General features: G+C 42.4%; 4 protein-coding genes across 7 annotated transcripts in view; 2 read left to right on the forward strand and 2 right to left on the reverse strand.

Annotated features, from left to right (window-relative positions):
- Window positions 1-116: 116 nt before the first annotated feature.
- On the reverse strand, window positions 117-3,167 carry LOC125764690 (dynein regulatory complex protein 1 homolog). Its single transcript, XM_049429197.1, has 10 exons — window positions 2,767-3,167; window positions 2,519-2,691; window positions 2,125-2,457; window positions 1,951-2,060; window positions 1,493-1,888; window positions 1,245-1,431; window positions 900-1,174; window positions 722-825; window positions 508-655; window positions 117-439 (listed from the first exon to the last, which is right to left on the reverse strand). The coding sequence occupies exons 1-10, from the start codon at window positions 2,943-2,945 to the stop codon at window positions 323-325; spliced, it is 2,022 nt and encodes a 673-aa protein (XP_049285154.1). The 5' UTR covers window positions 2,946-3,167; the 3' UTR covers window positions 117-322.
- Window positions 3,168-3,311: 144 nt separating this feature from the next.
- On the forward strand, window positions 3,312-5,663 carry LOC125764718 (U4/U6 small nuclear ribonucleoprotein Prp4). Its single transcript, XM_049429265.1, has 7 exons — window positions 3,312-3,646; window positions 3,734-3,913; window positions 4,000-4,344; window positions 4,437-4,832; window positions 5,060-5,207; window positions 5,297-5,425; window positions 5,508-5,663. The coding sequence occupies exons 1-7, from the start codon at window positions 3,471-3,473 to the stop codon at window positions 5,649-5,651; spliced, it is 1,518 nt and encodes a 505-aa protein (XP_049285222.1). The 5' UTR covers window positions 3,312-3,470; the 3' UTR covers window positions 5,652-5,663.
- Window positions 5,664-5,821: 158 nt separating this feature from the next.
- Window positions 5,822-11,604, reverse strand: LOC125764687 (inactivation-no-after-potential D protein). 4 transcript variants are annotated; one of them, XM_049429191.1, is made up of 18 exons: window positions 11,194-11,604; window positions 10,491-10,794; window positions 9,949-9,995; window positions 9,112-9,188; window positions 8,956-9,042; window positions 8,754-8,888; window positions 8,517-8,682; window positions 8,364-8,440; window positions 8,222-8,300; window positions 7,945-8,138; window positions 7,779-7,873; window positions 7,633-7,702; window positions 7,479-7,529; window positions 7,181-7,282; window positions 6,696-7,100; window positions 6,467-6,625; window positions 6,267-6,401; window positions 5,822-6,194 (listed from the first exon to the last, which is right to left on the reverse strand). In XM_049429191.1, the coding sequence occupies exons 2-18, from the start codon at window positions 10,760-10,762 to the stop codon at window positions 6,015-6,017; spliced, it is 2,331 nt and encodes a 776-aa protein (XP_049285148.1). In that variant the 5' UTR covers window positions 10,763-10,794; window positions 11,194-11,604; the 3' UTR covers window positions 5,822-6,014. The 4 variants fall into 4 exon arrangements, with proteins under 4 accessions (XP_049285148.1, XP_049285147.1, XP_049285149.1 ...); XM_049429190.1 differs by having other exon boundaries at window positions 11,187-11,604; XM_049429192.1 differs by lacking the exon at window positions 11,194-11,604 and having other exon boundaries at window positions 10,491-11,120.
- Window positions 11,605-12,074: 470 nt separating this feature from the next.
- Window positions 12,075-18,938, forward strand: part of LOC125764664 (serine-rich adhesin for platelets-like) — a 37,151-nt gene continuing 30,287 nt past the window's right edge. The window contains exons 1-6 of the mRNA XM_049429106.1: window positions 12,075-13,027; window positions 13,454-13,557; window positions 13,697-14,148; window positions 14,220-14,384; window positions 14,465-14,561; window positions 14,639-14,803. Coding sequence (XP_049285063.1) covers window positions 12,870-13,027; window positions 13,454-13,557; window positions 13,697-14,148; window positions 14,220-14,384; window positions 14,465-14,561; window positions 14,639-14,803 — 1,141 coding nt within the window. The 5' untranslated portion in view covers window positions 12,075-12,869. The remainder of the gene's footprint in view (window positions 13,028-13,453; window positions 13,558-13,696; window positions 14,149-14,219; window positions 14,385-14,464; window positions 14,562-14,638; window positions 14,804-18,938) is intronic.

Genomic DNA, 18,938 nt, shown 5'->3' on the forward strand with positions numbered 1-18,938 from the left:
GTGACGAAATGACACTACTTTCCATATGCCATGTAAACAACGCACGCACACTTGTACACAAAACACCTGCTTGACATTTGCCTGCGTTGCCATCGCAGCAAAATCACGATTCGAAAAGCTAAGTTTGGTTGGTATGGTGCAAATTGATAATTGATAAGCTAAATTGGGACGGGATTTTACTTTATTTTGTCGATAAGATGTAGTATAATGATAAGGGGTTATTTTATCACACACACGTAGATTAATTTAGAGTTTTAAATCAAATGAAAAACATTAATCTATTCAAAACCACACACCATGCACAATGATTTGATAGCGGTTGCTAAAAATCGTCGTTCGACGGTTTGATGAGCATCTTTTGCATAATATGTTGAAGCTCTTGGTTTTGTTTCCTCAAGAAACTGCACTCCTCATCTAAGGATTGCCTCTCACGCAGCACCTTGTGAATACAGAAACAAAACATTAGTCAATAAATTGCCAAAAACGTAAATTTGTCATGCCATGTACCTGAAGATACTTGCTCAAACTCTCTTCCATGGTGTCCCAAACTTTCATCTGATTTGGCAAGAAAATGTTTTTAAAAGATGCCCAAAATTTGCGCGTATCGGAGAGGGTTAACTTCGGTTCGGGTTTAACTTCGCTTTGACCTTGCAACCTAAATTGGGTGATATGTTTTAGATTACCGCGCACATCACTTTTAAAATAATGAAATTATACTCACACTTCATCGTCGTCTTCACAGAACATTTTAAGTGCCAACAGATCACGGGAAGTGGTAAGAGCTTTATGATTTACTTCGATCTCCTTGTTATCGCTTGAGGACATCTGTAATGGGGGTTATGGTGAATTAAAACGACATAAACGAACAATCTTCGCTCTACCGATTCGGCAAAACTCACTTCAGATGTGCTGCACGCTTCGTCGACATTATTTAAATTCTGCACATCCGAATGGGTGGACTGCAGTTGACGAACACCATCCATACTATCAATACCGAGTGCATTCAACACGTTGTCCATACAAATCAGCGTCATACCGCAACCATCAATCTGTCGATCTTTTAATGCAACCTCCAACTTTTTATCGCTCAAAAATCGCGACTGCTCTAGCAAATTTTTCAACCGACAGAAATCGTGCTGCTCTTCCTCTTTCGAGTTGGTTAAACTTCGCTTGGCTGAAAACAAAAAAGCCAAATAAATAACTGAATCTATTTTTTCCAATATAAAACACCTTTTTGTTCCTACTTTTGGCTGTGCTGGGGAGCTTAGGCGTACACAAGGGATCGTAGTTGAAGAGCAGATCCGATATGGCGCCCAAATTGTTGGTCCACTTCCGGTTTAAATGTTGCTCAACGAGTACCTTGTCTATTGCCGATATGCTTTGGATAATTTCAAAACATTCATCGCGATTCAAATTCCAAATAGAGCGAACCTTAGCCGGAAAGAATGGGAATTAATTATCCATTTAAAGAAACCCCGAAACAACTTCATACCCTTTTATCATAAGCTTTCTTCGAGCATTCCAGTTTGCTTCTAATATGATCCACGCTGTGATGCAACTTTTCTATCACTTTGGCCATCTTTTCCGTCTCGATGTAATAGGTCATTTTTGTGTCTTTCAGCTTATTTCGCAGCGTGAAGATGGTTTCGTGCAACTTAGCCAAGCGACGCTTTTGTGCATTCTTTACCATCAGGTTTTCATCTTCCCGTTTCTTCAACACCTGGAAACTGTAGTCCAGCTTCTCCGAGTTGAGTGTGGTGTTTGTTTTAATCTTTTGCAGCTCTATTGCCAGTGCCTGAGTGTCTTTGTCCAGCTTTATTCTGGTAGCACGCGTTGTCTCTACGTAATCCAGCTCTATTTGCTCAATTTCGGTTAGGTTAGCGAGCAACTGCAAATGGAGCAAATCGGACGTTACGGTGCATATTTATGATAACAAGCGATCTAACTTACGCGTTCCTTCTTCTGCTTTACTTTAATACGCTCGTTGGTGGCCCGCTTGGCGTACACATCATTCCAGTTGAAATTCGCAGCATTTTGCAGTATTACACGTTCCTCCTCAACTGCAATTGAATCAATACGTATTATCATTACAACCAATTAAGCGTTTTGTTTGGCTTTTTCTACCTGTCCCTTGAATAAGATCCAAATTTTCCTTAAGAATACTTTTCATCGCTTCCACCTCCGTATCTGCACGATGAACAAGACTCTGGATATCGACAATTTGCTTGCGTATGTCTCTTGCGTACCGATCGTCAGCTGCCTGCAGTTCTTTGCGACATTCGGCAATGATGATGTCCTTTTGCTTCAGCAATTCCTCCACGCGATTCTTTTGCAGCTGTAGCTCATCATTCATAAGCATGGGATCTTTCAGGTCTTTAATTTCGGTCCACTTTTCATAAGTGGTTTGAAATTTTGCGACCGAATCTACTGACTCGGTATGAATTTTACTCAGGAGACCTAAAACATACGAATAGTTAACATTTTTGCTCTTCGTGATTGTTACAGTATTCATACTCACTCTCCTTAATGTCCGCTTCAGCCATGCGGCGTTCCACCTCGTGCCTATCGCTTGCCACTCGCACATCCTCGATAAGTTCCAGCCCATCGCGCATCAGCTCTGCAATTCGTTTATCCGCGTTGTTCAAACAAATGCGTATTCTCTCCTTATCCTCCGCATAGTTTAATGGAATGCTAAAATGAGAAACCGAAAGAGGAACAAATAAATAGTCTAGATTTGCACCACGCAACGCCATGCTGTTGAATTACGTCTTTTTGCGAAAACGATTATCACGCACGAAGCTCTCCACAATGCTATGGGAACGTCCTTCCAGTAATGCCGATTCCACCAAACTTAGAAACTGCGGACTAGCTCCATTTTTGGTGACGGCGGACGATTGCCCAGTGTTGGGACTTTTCTGATCTGGGACAGATTCTTCGTTTTCCATTCTTGAAATTCGTAATATTGCTAACGAGGAGATAGAGTGAAAATGGGATGCGCTTTCGGTGGATTACTTTCTATCGACATTCAACAAAACAAAATGCTTCCTAGCGACCGTTACCAAGGCAGTGCTTCCCCAGAATTTAAATTCTATCAATTGTCGATCGATGTTTTGGAACCTAAAGTTATGTAAAAATACGCCGCATCATGAAAGGATGCATTTAGTTTAAGAAAACCACTCTGTTGTACAAATAAACGGAGTATTATTGAAGTACAAAATAGCAAACTCGATTTTTTTCTCACTCCGACTCCGACCAAAGTCCGACAACGTTAATTTCTACGAAATCGATGAAACAACTAATGTCAAATAGTTGGTTTGACAGTTCGCGCTTTTCACATGACGCCGGGCTATATTTGTTGATATTCTGAAACTCACAAAAGCCGTTCGGCGTGTATTGCAGAATTTCGGTTAGTTTTTAGTGTATTTAATAAACGTGATAGCGTTTTTCCATACCGTGAGCACATTAGCACTATGTCCGACAATGAACAGAACGTGTACGCCAAGCGGACAAAGACGATTCACTATGGCTCGCTGGAGGAATCGGATCGTTGGCATGTGGACCGCAAGGATAACGACACGGATGGTTCGGGAAAGAACGACTACAGTCAGCTTACCTCGTCAGACTACATGACCTTAGATGAAGATGTGTAAAGAATCGCAACCAGGACCAATTGCAAACGGTTGGCAACAGTTCTTATACTAACATGCTCTCTGGATATCTGTTTACCTTCTAGCGCCAAAGAGAAAGCAGCACTTCTAGAGGAATTCGAACGAAGGAAAAAGGCACGACTAATTCACGTCAGCACGGACGATGGGGAGGTGAAGAGTGCTCTGCGGAAGCTAAACGAACCAATATGTTACTTCGGTGAAGGTCCTGCCGACAGGCGATTACGATTGAAAGAACTCCTATCGGCGTATGTACACGAAAGGCGGCAACTGGTGAACCGGTTTTTTATTCCAAACTAACCCTTCTTCTCCCGTTTGTGGTTGCTTCTTTCAGACTGGGCGAAAAAGGCTTACCGGCAGCAAAACCGACTAAAGAAGAGGAGAAACCGAAAAGCCAGCAAAAGGAAACGAACGAATCCACCTGGTACCATGAGGGACCGGAAAGCTTGAGATTGGCAAGGTTCTGGATAGCGAACTACTCGTTAGCCCGTGCCAAGAAGCGGTTGGAAGAGGCAAGCGAAAAAATGCGTCAACATTCGGCCACCAAGGCCGGACGTATGGTGGAGCTGCAGAAAAGAATTCAACAACTTGCGCCACAATGCAGCCAGGTGGGCGATACGCGACCAATCACCGGGTGCAGCATAAATGAGGATTCTACGCTACTACTGACCTGCAGCTTGTATGTTTCAATGTTTTCACACTTCTACTCAAGATACACTGTTTTGATATATAGTTGTATATCATATTGTTTGATTGTTTTATTTCCGTTAGGAGCTCCCTGTGTAAAGTTTGGTCCGTTCCTGATTGCACTCTGAAGCAGACGCTCCGTGGGCACAAGTTCAACGTAAGTGATGTGGCCTTCCGGCCGGGTGTTGCCAACGATAGTAAATCGGAAGTAGCGATGGCTTCTTGTAGCTTCGACGGATCAGTTAAACTATGGTCGTACGACAGTGAAGAATCGATTGCCGACATCAACGGACACGTGCCGCACCGGGTGGCGAAACTTGCATTCCATCCCTCTGGACGGTTCCTGGGAACGGCCTGTTACGATGCTTCCTGGAGGTTGTGGGACTTAGAGCAGAAGCAGGAGGTACTGCACCAGGAAGGACACACAAAAGCTGTGCATTGCATCGCTTTTCAGGTGGACGGTAGTGTATGCGTCACTGGGTAAGTACGAAAACAATGAAGCGAATTCTTTTCATTTCGAAAAAAACCTTGGTTTAATGTCCTATTAATGTCCGGATAGTTGTATCTTTCTAAGGCGGGCTGGTGCAGCGCGTGGTGTATTGCAGCGACGCTTTCATAAAAACCATTTGTGGTTTAGTTTTGTTGGAGAAAAGAAAATATAACTTAAGCGATCATTTATTTTTTTTTTAATTTATGCTTCTTAAAAGTGGATTGGACGGTTTTGGCAGAGTATGGGATCTTCGAACCGGCAGATGTATCATGTTTCTGGAGGGCCATCTCAGTGCTATTTACGGTGTAGATTTTTCCCCCAATGGTTATCACATTGCATCCGGTAGCCAGGACAATTCGTGTAAGGTAAGCAATGACCAAACGTGTCAAACTACCCGATCGTCCGGGTATTTGCTAAATGCCCTCACATTAACGTTTCTTTTCCCTTTGCTCAGATTTGGGATTTACGAAGACGGCAAATGGTGTACACAATCCCGGCGCACACTAATCTTATATCGGATGTGAAGTATCAGAAAAATGGTGGCAATTTTCTGGTTACAAGTAGTTACGATAAAACGGCAAAGGTAACCCCTCTTTACTAACAGTCAAATATTTGTGCACCGTTACGTATTATTACATTCGCCCTTTTGTTTTGTTTGCTTACAGATTTGGTCGGACAAAACATGGCAGCCGTTGAAGACTCTCTCCGGCCATGATGGTCGTCTCGTTGGGGTGGATATTTCGCATGATTCTCAGTACATAGTGACTGCATCGTACGATCGCACGTTTAAACTCTGGGCATGGGACTAAATCAACTAAATCAAAGCAATCGAATGTGTAAAGAAAAAGAGAGCACTGAGCAAGAAATAAGAGTATCCTTTGAATGCCGTACAAAGCGTGAGTGTTTATCATTGATTTGAAGAATAATATTTTTAATGATATGGATAATTGTCACAGTATGTAAAACAATTAGGAAAGCATTTGTCTATTTCTATAACAGAATATTTATTCGGCTAAAAATATCAATAGTGTACGTGTGTGAGTGACGTGAGCATATGTTGCAAGCATTCAATTCTCTATGTACAAATCTCTAGTGGTTTATCAATTGCACACTAAAGCACTCGCGCGCCCGCCTACGAGCGACGATGCCATACTGTTACTGTTGAAGAAGACTTAAACGGATCGTTCCTTTAGCTTCGGTCGCAAAATGCGCAGACCCACCTTGCCCTGGGCAGTTTTCAACAGTGAGGCACACTGTTCGATACCGCCCGCCTCCAGGCTGTCGCCATTGATATGCGACACTACGTCTCCCACCTGTATGCGTCCATCGAATTCAGCTGATCCGCCAGGTACCTGGAAACGATGGAAAGCGTATTATTCGTGGCTCCACACAATAGATTTATCATTATCCTTCGCCTTACGCACCAGTCCAGTGATAACGATTCCTTTCGGATTGCCGGCACGGAACGTTAGTCCAAGGTTTTTGCCCGCTTTTTTCATCAGATCTACCTCGACGGTTTCCGTCGGTGGTGGGCTGGCACGATAAACGATCAAACGAACCTGCAACGGTAAAGAACCCCGTTGGATACTTGTTTATCTTCAAAGTATTCCATCTCTTCACCTACCTTTGGGTGTAATTGTTTGATGGCACGCTTGATGGATTCGCTGGTACACGTGTTGTTGACCTTGAAGCCATTGATCTCTACCAGCTGGTCAAATATCTGCAGCCGATTATCCTTCTCCACCACACTTTGGGGCAAAATGTCCATTACGGCAGCTCCAGACTGGAAAGAATTGGAAAGAAATTCAAATATGTAACACAAAACCTACATTGACCCACCCGCGATCACTTACCTTCACCAATGAATCACAGCCACCGGCTACTATGATGCCCAACGGTTTACCCTCGGTCAGGATATCGATCACCGTAAATTCGTTCTCATTGATCGGTGCTTTCAACGGATCAACAACCTCTTTCGTTGGCGAGGCTTCCGGCTTGGTGCCGTGCGGTGTACCCGCACGGCTAGCGGCTAATGTGGCCATCTCTTCCGGTTTTTTCTTATTCGGGGTCGTTCCCGGTCCGGCTCCCGCTTCACCGTTGGCCTTCTTATCGGTATCCTTCTCTTTGTTAGGATTGCATATCTTTAGCGTGATGACACCTTCCGCCTTCTTCAACAATCCGGCTGCCGTTTCGTAGTTGCAGCCTAGCAGCGAGTCCCGATTGACCGCCAGCAGCATATCACCGATCTTCAGACCACTCTGATAGAGCAATAATGGGAGGAAAAGGTGCGCAATTAGTCAAAAACATTCGTGTGGGCAATCGTAGCGCTGGAACAAACCTTTTCCGCTGTCGATCCTTCCTGGATGTCGGATATGAATATGCCTTGGCCGGCGATGGAGTGTTTGCCTTCAATGATCATAATGCCCAAACTGGAAGTGCCCTGTAAGCGAGAAGGAAAAATTTATTTTACTTAAGGATCCTCGCTTGATCGTGCATTTGAGTTGAGTCATATCCTTTTTTTTTGTTGTGCGTAGTTAGACTACAACTCTCCCAAACACCTCATAGATTACAAAAGTGATTTGAAAAACATTCATTCCAATCTTTCATGCGTTCCCCAAGATATCGTAAGTACAAACCTTTTTCACCGTGATTGTTTTAACGTCCTTAAATTTCTCCATGATATTATCCTGCCAAGATCCATCGGTCCAGCGTAAGCGTGACAAGAAAAAAGATACGTTAGCGTGAGACTTTCACGAAAACGGGTTCAGGTTCGCGCTGCTCAGTACATACGGTATAGTCGAAGTCGGTGGGAAAATGTTTCACCGGTTTCACCGCCAGCTCTTCCGGGGATGTCTTTTTCCTATTGGGAAAGGGTAAAAAGTAGTATGTTTTATTTGTAAGAACAATTTAAGCGCCTTTCGAGGAATTGGACGTACCTTAGCACAATGAACTTCAGGGTTGGACTGGCAAGATTTTTGATGATCACCGAACAGTTCAGATGGCATCGTCCGTGCAGAACTGTTCCGTTAACCTAAGGAAACAGGTGTAAATTTGCATTGAATTACTGTCCACTAGAACACTTGCTCCAAGAAATTCCCGTACCTCCAACACTTCATCTCCAACCACCAGAGATGTTCCGGCTGCAGCTCCCTTCGGATTGATGCCAGCAATAAGACAAGCCATGCGGGTACGGTCGCGGTGACCGCACAGAGACAGACCACATGTTTCGTTGTTGTCACGCAAAATCGTACAGCAGTCCACTTCGCCCAAGGCGGAGTAACGCTTCTTTATCTTCTCTGAAAAATAGGAATGTGCCAAGACACAGGTTATTTAGAGCCGATAAACTATTCAAACAGCTTCCGTGGTGTGTCGTACTCACTCATCGTATAGCCATAGTCATCTTCCTCCTCGGGATCTTCTTCACCAAGCTTCGTGTTGCCGGCAGAGGCGCGATCGATCTAAATCATAATTGTTTGAGAAAGAAGTTATGCAAATTTGTGCAATACTAAATGCCACCTTACCTCAACACCGGCTTTGGTAAATGTTTTTCCCTCCAACTCGCGGCTATCTTCTTCGTCGTCTGAAGAATTTTCCGAATCTGCGTTAAAGAATAGATAAATTCATGGTAATTAATTTCCAACTCCAAGCCCCCATTTAGACGGTGCAAACGTTACCGGTAGATTCTTGGCGTGCTTTCGGAACCGTGAGTGTCTTGTTGTCCTCCGCCGGTGTTGCGACGGTTTCTTTCTTTGGTTTGCCATCTTGTATGTACTCCACTTCGGGCGTTTTCGACGGAGTTACTGGTGGTGGAACTTTCTTCTGGAGCACCATTGGATTGGTCTGCGAGTAAGAACGAAGGAGCAAGATTTAACTAATGTTTGACTTTGTGACGGCCAGTGCTCGACACGCACTTCTCTTACGTTGCGCTCCAAACTCTGAACGACTAGGACGATGCGATCGTTGGCAGTTTTAATGTAATTGACGGCTTTCTCATGAGAAGCATTCTCCAAACTGTTCTCGTTCACTGCTAGTATTCGATCTCCGATCTGGAAGCAGGATTCAAATAATTGCTTCACCCCAAAAACTTTTTTTCCTTTCGCTTCAACACATTACCTTCAGTTCACTGCACTTATCGGCCGGACTGTCCGGGATGATACTTTTGATAAACAATCCCGATGTAACATCACCTCCCACATTGACCTGCGTAAAAAAGGAACACTCAAAATTCACAATCAACAAGCGGGCAATTGGCGGTACAAAGTGCTTTACCTTTCCACCGACGATACTAAACCCGAAGGACGATTTTTCCGTTTTCTCGATGACGACCTTTTTCTCTGGGCCCCATCCTGCAAAAACAGAAGGAAGGAATAAAATAAACTGTAGATGTGTGTATGTAAAACAGAAACTACAAACGTAAAATTAATTTCGAATCAGCTGCTTCCAATTTCATGATTACATCCAATGGGGCGGGGGAATTGTCGGGTGTGTCGATACCCGGGGTGTGTGCCATTTGCTTTAATTTCCCAAATGGATGTCAACCGGTGCGCTTACGACATGAGCGGATGGAACCATCGTCCAATGGACATCTTTATTGGCCACGTGAGAATACGGAGGAGACGATCGATGAAAGACGCAAATAAAACGGCAACACAGGGTTCACGTGATTTCCTAATCCCTGCGAAACGTGTACCAGAGATTCTGCCTGCTCTCGATCGATTCGTTTCTTCGCACACCTGGGAAACCTTTGAAGGACACGAACAGACGAACCCGAACCGAGCGAGTTTTAAGGTGCAGTTTGGCGCCAACTATTTTGAATCATTCAGCACTTATTTATTGATTTTATGTGATCTGCTATAAGGGACTTTTTTACGTTGCTTTCTAGCTTATTGGCATGCAAAATGGCGAAAGAAATTGTAATACTAAAATAATGATAATGATTTTCGATGGCTAAATGGAAGCAATAATATGAAATAATTAAAGAACAAAACACATGCTTGTTGTTAATTTTTCACTTTGAAATTATACCCAATTTTGTGCGCAAACTTAAACTTCAAATTTGTAGAAACATTCCCGGACACGTTTTCACCACAATGGAGCCACAATTACCTTCCAGTTTGACTGATCCGGGAAGTGCGCTAACAGTCATCTCTGCCCTGTAGAAGACACCAGGAACCAGAAAAGAAACACTGCGTTAGTTTCAGTTGATCGTACCGTAGGTAGACAACGACTGAGGCCACCTTTGCTAGATTTCACCGTATTCACCCGGAATGGGAAGAAAAACGTGCTACTTCAATGTACCCGCGGGTACGGGGGCAAATGCTGACCACAGAAAGGTGTGCGAAGTGCATTGTTTTGCATCCCCATTCGAATCGATACATAAAACGTGAAACCCCGCAAAAGTTCCACGTACACTGTGGCGAGATGGTTCTAATTGGATTAGCAAGTAACGGCAAAAGAGGGACAAACGCACCTAAACTTTATGGAGGGACGAACAGTTTTTAAGTGTGTCTACACTTGAAATTGTTTCAGTTGCGTTTGAACGCACTTATGCATCAGTCGAAAAGACTTGAATTAGTGTAATTTAAGCTATAAATTCTGGCAATTCTTTTAAACCAATCCAATCTCCCTATTGCTGACTCAACAGTTACCTTTCGTGGGAAGAACTCTTGTTGGAATCGGTTGGCGGGACAGTCTCGAGCTTCGGTGTTTCGGTTTTGGTGACCGGATAACATAGCGGCAGCTTCCGGTTGGACTGTGCGTGATCCGATGGTATTTTGGCTTTGGTTCGATAGTGGTCTAGTTCCTTCAAATAAATGCAACTATCGTCTGCCGGTTGCAGTGTGCCCTCTTCGTAGTCTCGATAATACTGAATGCGATACTGGAACAACCCTATCCCACTGTTCCGATGTCTGTACTCCATTTCATGCTGAGCCCCGGTTGCTCATGGTTTAGCTGAAAGGCAAAAGTTTGTCTAACTTACATATCATCATTCAGTATACACATGCAAAACGGACATAAATTAAGTTTGGTAGTTTTATTGCATAAAATTGAAACTTAAAGTAGAATAATGAAAATACAAATTAACGTATAGGTAGCATTATTATTTACAAAGAACACATTATAAATGGAAAAAGGAAAACATCCAAATATCACAACCTACGCAACGGAGAGCTAAATAAAGAAACGCAAGAGATGGGAAGAAGGAAGGAAAGGAATGGAAAGAACAAACATCCTTTCACGAGGAAGACAAACAATGACAAGCGTCACGCATGCAGCATCTTTACGAACAATTTAATCCCGCGTTTTTTTCTCTCGCTCATGCAAAAGACGTAAAACATTTTTACCACCCACGAGGGAAAATCTCTTCGTTGTGCGCGTTGCAAAAGCTGTTGTGCTGTTGGTTGTATACGTTGATATTTTTGTAATAAATGGCACTACAATAAATCCATCAATGGTTTCCGTGCTGAAAAATGGCCCTTCCGTTCGGTGCTATCGTTTTTCAGCGATGCGTTCATTTCCACGTTATCATCCAGGTGTAGGATTGAACAATTCACTTTGGCTGCGTATTACTGCGTTAGGAACAAATGCTTGTTACTCTTATTTCTAGCATGATAAGTAAAAGGTTTTGTTTCTCGTTGCGATTATGGGTATATAAATAAAAACAACAACCGATTGGCACTACATTGGCACTATTTTGGGGGAGAATTCCGATAATGTTGTTTCGTCAAAGGTACAGGTATTTTTCCACCAAGGGAAAAGCTCAGACAAGTGTAATTGGAAAATCGAAATTCGACAAAATTGTGTTCACGGTTCGCCGCCAACGGTGGGCACGATAGATGACAGACAATTAAAGAATTATAACTTAAAATAGTACAAAAATAAGGTAAACTATCTTATAAGCAACGTACAATACCATATTTAATGGTAAATTGTAAAATCGATACAAATTTGGCAAGAAAATGATGGCGTTCAAGATGGAAAACTCGAAGTGCGTAATGTGTTAACACCCATAAAGTACGCATAAACATGAAAAACATGATATTCAGGCGATAACACAACAATTTCCGAGGAAATATACAAAATATTCAGGCTTTTCCATTTCGAAATATTATGCAGCGCTTTTCACCGCATTGTCATCCACGCGTCTGTCGGATGTATGGCCCCCCTCACTTTGTTTGCATACATGTCTCACTGCACTATTTTGACGCATTTCGTGCCTCCTCCTCGCAGCTACGGGAAAGATTGTGCGTTTATCACAAGCGAAACGGTCAAAGGGTAGACATCGCGAATGAAGGCAGGCGTACGCGGAATACGTGGATTGTGCAAATAGGGAACGGTAGTGTATCTAAAACATCAAAATTGAATAGTACAACGGTTAGAGCGTGTTGTGCAATTTGTGTGCGCCCTTTTTGTTTGCCTGTGCTGTGTCGTGAACGGTGCAATCGCAACATACGCGAACGGTTAGTGGTGAGCAATTTCCATCATTCCAGCACCCATCGTTATCGCTGTAAAATAGTGCCGATCCGTATCGCGAGTGTGTTTTTCTGCCCGATATCTTTTGGTTCTGCGAACCGCCTGGGTGCTCTGCCTGTGTGTGCGGATGGTATAGCGTAACGGTGATAATCGAAGCAACAGTAACAAACCCCACCAACAACGGTGATTATCATCGACGAAGCGGAAGGAAAGCTAGTTCCGTTCAGCTGCTGTGCCCCACCTTACGGCTGGTGGATACTACACTCCATTCTGCACACTCCATTCTGTGTTAATTATTTTACCGATACCAACAACGATCAATCTGTGACAGTATTATTTTAAAGTACACATTTTCCAATAGTGTTTAGTGTTAAGCATAAAGTGCAAGTAGCAAAAAAAGATTTCATTTGTAATATTACATCGATCGGTTGTGAATTGGGTGGCCAGCGGGCAGAGCGAATTGTTCCAGCAAGATATCATTCATCCACATCGTCCAATTAGCGGAGAAGCAGCTTCTATCTTCAAGCCAAACCTATACTGCTGCTGCCCCGACCATGGATCCGTTGGAGCAGTCCCGCATTTTTCTGGACCGCTTCAAAACAACCGTGAATCCAGACGACCCACTTCCTGTCTGGGTGCCGATTTACAACCTGAAGTACGACGAAATTGAACCCGCAATCATCGATTGGATCAGAACGTATTTGGATCTGTTGTAAGTAGTGATCTCTTGTATTGCATACCTATTTAACATTTAAATTGTACAAATGCATTAACAAAACATCCCGCAAAAGGGTGCTGACATGAGTCATTTTTGTTATTATACAAGGAAAGAATCATTTTCGTATGTAGCAGTGTGCGTGACCACCACTACACGCACATCCACTAGAAGGCGGGGAACTGCTAACATGTGATTTACAGTGGTGGCGTTTAGAATATGTGCATGACGCTTGCTTTGTTTTTGTGGGTTGAAATACAAATATTGATGTCATCATTTGCATCATTGTTTGGGGATACATTTTTTTTCGTCTTCCAATTCTGTCCATTCTGTCTTAAGCTTCTACAAATTGCGAATAAAGTACTGAATATTTAATGATGTTTTTGTTGTTGTTTGTTTGCTTTACATGTTTGCTCGGAACAGCGGATGCCCCCAGTGCATCTTGACGCCAATAATACGCAAAGTTGTGGAACAAGTGTTGAGCTATTGCAAAGAAAATCCCAAATCGTGTGGTTTCACCGGCCAGGGTAAGTAAAGCACTAACGGTACGCATTTGCTCTGTATTGCGTTCGTCATAAAATAACGGTACGAAATGGGGCAAAGCTATCGGATTTTATTAACACATGTTTTTCTTGCTTTATTTATAAATCCATTTTTATTTTGCAGAGTATAAACCGCTTCAGCTGAACCAAGAAGTGATTTCACGCGTAAATCAAGTCTGCACCGAACTGTTGGACAATGAGAAATTGAACAATTTGCTCGCTCAGCTGACCGAGCGCAATAGCTTGGGCGAGGATCAACCCGATTCGGTCGCTGAGATTAGCCCTCCACGGAAGATTCATTTTTCGCGCGGAATGAAACATCGGCGACGCACGATGGAGGATCGCCACGTTTGCTTGCCCGAATTTAACAAACTGTTCTGTACGAACGACACGGAACCGACCGCTTTTTACGGTGTGTACGATGGGCACGGTGGACAGGAAGCGGCCAGCTTTGCTGCCTCCCATCTGCACTATTACATTGCGCAGAGCGCGCACTATCCGCACGACATGCAACAAGCATTTCGGGAAGCGTTTCTAAAGACTGATAAATTGTTTCTGGAGAAGTGTGAAAACCATGTACGTATGATGGCCGTATTCAGATTCAGGGGACGTTTGTGCTTTAGTAACATTTTGTATTATCCTTGCAGCATCTCAACAGTGGTTCCACTGCCGTAGCTTGCGTACATCACATTAGTTCTAGACGCATCGACCTAGCCTGGGTTGGTGACTCTCAAGCGATACTCGTAACACGCAATCCCGGCGAAAGGATTTGCAAACGGCTTGTCCATCCCGTCCATGTAGCATCCGATCCGGTACGTTTATCGATTATACATTGTATAACACGGCAAGTTGTAATGCTGTAATATTTTTTACCACTTCGATTTCTGTACAGAACGAACGACAGCGTATTCAGGAGGAAGGCGGATGCGTTATTCCTTGGAACGGTCAATATCGAGTTAGTGGACAGCTGGCTATAACACGAGCCATTGGTAAGTAAAATCAAGTCTTTGGTTAAGTTACCTTCATAGTATACGTTACTAATTATTGTAACCTTTTCCCGTTTTAGGTAATCGATATTACAAACCATATGTGACGTCAAATCCAGCTATTTCGCTGAACCAGTGTACGGAGGATGATCTTTTGCTTATACTAGCTAGCGATGGGCTATGGGAAGGATGCAGTGAATTTTTGACCTCCATGTTTGTGCTTTACGCGATTCGAAAGTTTCCAGGTAAGTCAAGTCACACGATACACCCGTTTTTAAGTTACGATCTCACTAGGGTAAGCTCTTACTATGATTTTGACATTGTTATGTTACGCTTATTACAATTAGAGTAAGCATTTTTCTTCTGCGTTGATATCGAGAACAAAGTTCGATATACAATTTCCACCACTCTCGTCAATTCAATTCGTACCGCTACATTCTTTACCAACGGTTCCTCAAGTGATTTATGCCGACATGGAAGAAATAGGAGAAGTAGATATTTCCGATCGCTTTTATCATTATATCCCCTTGTGCTCGTTTCCTCTCTACACTCTGCATCAAAACGTACCGCATGGAAGGTGGTGCTGAAAGAAGACTGTAATTAAAGCATCAGTTCACGTCCGGAGCGGTGTTGTTGATTTCAATATACCTTTTGTTCGCATCGGGAAGTAAATATAAAAATTTGAATCACTCATAAATTGTTTTGACTTCTATGAAATATTGTATTCTTCGTCTTGATGTGGTTTGGTATCGCTGACAGATTGCTGATTTGCTTTCATACACAGATTTTCATGAAGCAAAACAAAAGAAGATCGTTTTGATTTTGAGAATGTGTAAAAAAAATCTCCTGTTGAAACCAAACGAATAATTTTAATTATTACACAAAATAATAAATAACTGTTCAATTTGGAAACATTCAAAATTATGTGATTTTATATAGAATAATATCAAACAGATGGTGATAAAATGTTAGTGAAACAAAATTAGCTCGTCATACAACTGGGAGACAGGTTGTAAATGAACAAGCGCCATGTAATAAGATTCCTCGAGCAATAGACCAGGGTTTTCTACGTAAAAGTTCTGCTGCACGCTTCGCTTACTAGGACAGAGGAATCAATGTTTCTTGGTTGATTGAACACAACCGGTTTTTTGCGATTATTTGCGAAATATGCAATGCATTTTGTACAATAGAGAATCGCCTTTTACGGTTCGTTCTATTTTACGATTTAACTGTATTTAAACATGCTAAATGCGCTTAATAGTAAGATGATCAATTAGTTTTAAATTTCAGATGTACGATCATCTACATTGTGTCATTTGCCAGAACGTAAACAAAAATGTAATTTTATGTTTGATTCGTTTATTTTTTTAACAAAAAAACTCTTGCGAGTTCGTAACCAACGGCCCAATCACGACTTTAATAATATTGCTACATTTGTTTAAAAAAAACCCTTGGAATAATACAGCCGATGATGAATCTAATTGGCTCCCCAAAGCTGTTGTGCCCTATGAGAAAGTAAAGAACGAACACAATTAAACTAATCAATATAACCAATCCTTCTAATGTGAATTCGCACAATTGTGAGAAGCTTCGTTGTCACCACGAATTACCACGTGATCAACATCGCAGGTTGATGGATTCATGGCAGTGAAAAAAAAACACCCAAACACTGCTGATAAGAGCGAAAACAAGTCGTGACAGACTTTCTCGACTCGTAGATTGTTGATGTTATTTAAACTTTGGCGCCGTGCCTTATGAATGGACACGTTCGAACCACGTTAAAACATTACAGTGAACGAGCGCGCCGGTATGATCATTAGAGATGATTTTAACGGCCGCTAGATGGAATGTAAACAGTGGGTAATGGAAGATGTAATCACACCTTTTGCGAGTAACAGTATTTACTGAAAAACTTTCCTGTGATATGGGAAAACGAAAATAATAACTGAGGAGCTTGTCATTTAATTAGTTTTTCACTGGTGGAATGTTTTGTACTAAAAATAAAAATAAAATTTAATTACCCTTTGTGTGTATTCGTGTGTGTCTTGCTACCTAAAAGGTACAAAACTACGTCATCACTTATTCGGCAACAGGTACACAGGGTGTTGAAAGGTGTTGAAACAGAAATCATACGTTCCACACCATTCGTCATTTTGTCTAACACACGAGCCCGCATACCAACTCCAATATCCGGAGGTAAGCACACAGTGAAAGGCCTTCGCGGAATGGTCCAAGTCCAAGATCATCTTCGGTGCAGCACGTCCATTTCCGCGGGGTTGGTTGGTGGATCACCGTTAGATTTTGGTTTCGTTTCTTTTGCACTTCTTTCTTCGTACAGCAATGGAACCGTCAGCACCACCGTTTGCCACTGCCCGAAACCCGAACATTCGCCCGTTGATCGACACAATCTGCCGTTTCGCGTGAGTCTTGCCCTCGTCATTGCATTGGCCCCCGGGAGAAGCGCATTTTTCACACCTGATGGATTTGCCAGCCACCTTCACACGGTGGTTTGGCACACCTCTTCCTGGCACATGCTTTTGCCGGGTGGAATATGGTCGCACATGAAGGGGGGATGGTCTAGAGATGCCGGGTCGAGCCATTGTGGCATAAGTGATTTGATCTCGTTTTTATTTCGGAAAAAAAATTTCACCTTTTGCGCCCAGGTATCTCTGTGTGTCTGTGTACGAGTCATAGTGCACTGCACTCTTGAACGTGTGTTCGACCGAAGAGAACGGCGATAAACTCTGGTATTTGTGCTCACCGAACACGTTGTGTGATATAAAAATTGTCTCTATTAAGATGCATATAGGTGATCTTTAAGGGTGACGGACGGAGAAAGCAAGTGGCAAGTTAAGGCTTAATTGGTTTTTAGTTTTCCTGTTGACGAGTTCAGCGTGTACCATTTGTATCACTTTGAATTTTGAATCTCCTACGGTTCGTTAGATTAAATTTTGTCCGAATCGTGGGTGAATTAGTTTCCCTTGCTGCATATGCTTTGCGCTAGGTTTTCTTTTACGAATTAAAGAAATTAAAAAACAGACATTTAACCATTTGTTATTTGGTTTCATAAATAACTTTTTCCACACTCATGTCATCATTTAAGTGGTATTTATAGATTTTGTTAGTGAGTTAGAGTTGCGTTCTGCATCACTAGATGGTGTTGCTTTTAAAAGTAATTAATTTTACGTTCGTTAAAACTTCGACAACACATCCGATTTGAGCTTCAAGTTGTAGCTTAAGAGATTGTTTTTATTAGTGTAGCTTGATTTAATTGATCATTTCTGAAGAGTCATTCGAATCATGAGTCGACTCGCAAAAGATTTTCGGCGAGTTTAATTTATCGTACGACAGTGAGATTGTCGTACAACATATGACTTCCGCGTATATGTAACTATTGAATCTCTTTGAAAATCCTCAAAATCTTGAATCTCGCAAGACTTCAAAACAAAGATGCAAAGTCATTCATTCGGTTCAAAGATCTCCTCCTTTAATGGCAATGAAGTTTTAACAGATTGTCGTTATGCTAAGTGTTTTTAGATATGCTCGCCGAAACAAAACAATAATAACTCCGTTCCCAGGTTTGGTTGTTATGAAGAATAATTTTCGAGCAAAAAAAAAAAACTCCCTAATTTCGATTCAGTCACTTCGCTGCCACCGCAAAAGAAAGCGGGAAAACACCCTTTGTGGGATAAACGGTTTTTGTTTGTTTCATGTAACAATCTTCGATTCGAACCCGGTTTGAAAATCAACCACTTTTTTTTTCCTCCTCCATCGATCGATCGAAACGGACTCGTTCGGTTGCGTTTTCCTCTCGGTTGTTGTTGTGATCCAGATTCTCCAGGCCCTTGTTTGGATGGAATTTATAAATTTGTTAGCTTCCGGGCACTTGCGGGGCACACAAACTGCGCAATCCGCACGTGATCCGCAAAACACTTATAAGCACCCCCCCCCCAATCCCGGCCGAGATTTAATTGATGAATGCGAGTTGTACTGCGTTGCTGTGTGTGGGTTTTCGGTGTCTACCTTTTTATTTTCATCATACCGCGCCGAGGTACCAGAAAGGGAGTGTGTGCAACCATCTGGAATGATTGCGCTTGCATGATTTACTCTTCGCTTTGCACTTCGCTTAAGCTGCTGCAGTAAATGGTGGGGCGACTGACAGGGATGAACCCGCCGGACCATACCGTTGGGGCCGTGGCTAAACTAATAATTTCCGCCTTTCCATACATTCTTCCATATTGTTTTTTTTTGTTCCTGGAATAATTGATCTTTAGCAGTGAGCGAATAAATATGATTAGATATTGGGATGAATAAAACCTAACAAAAAGGCCATTTCTTTTCTTCAGCTTAACTAGTTTGCTTAAAAACATCTTGAAGTTG

The sequence above is a fragment of the Anopheles funestus genome, chromosome 2RL (genome assembly GCF_943734845.2).
Source record: "Anopheles funestus chromosome 2RL, idAnoFuneDA-416_04, whole genome shotgun sequence".
NCBI lineage: Eukaryota > Metazoa > Arthropoda > Insecta > Diptera > Culicidae > Anopheles > Anopheles funestus.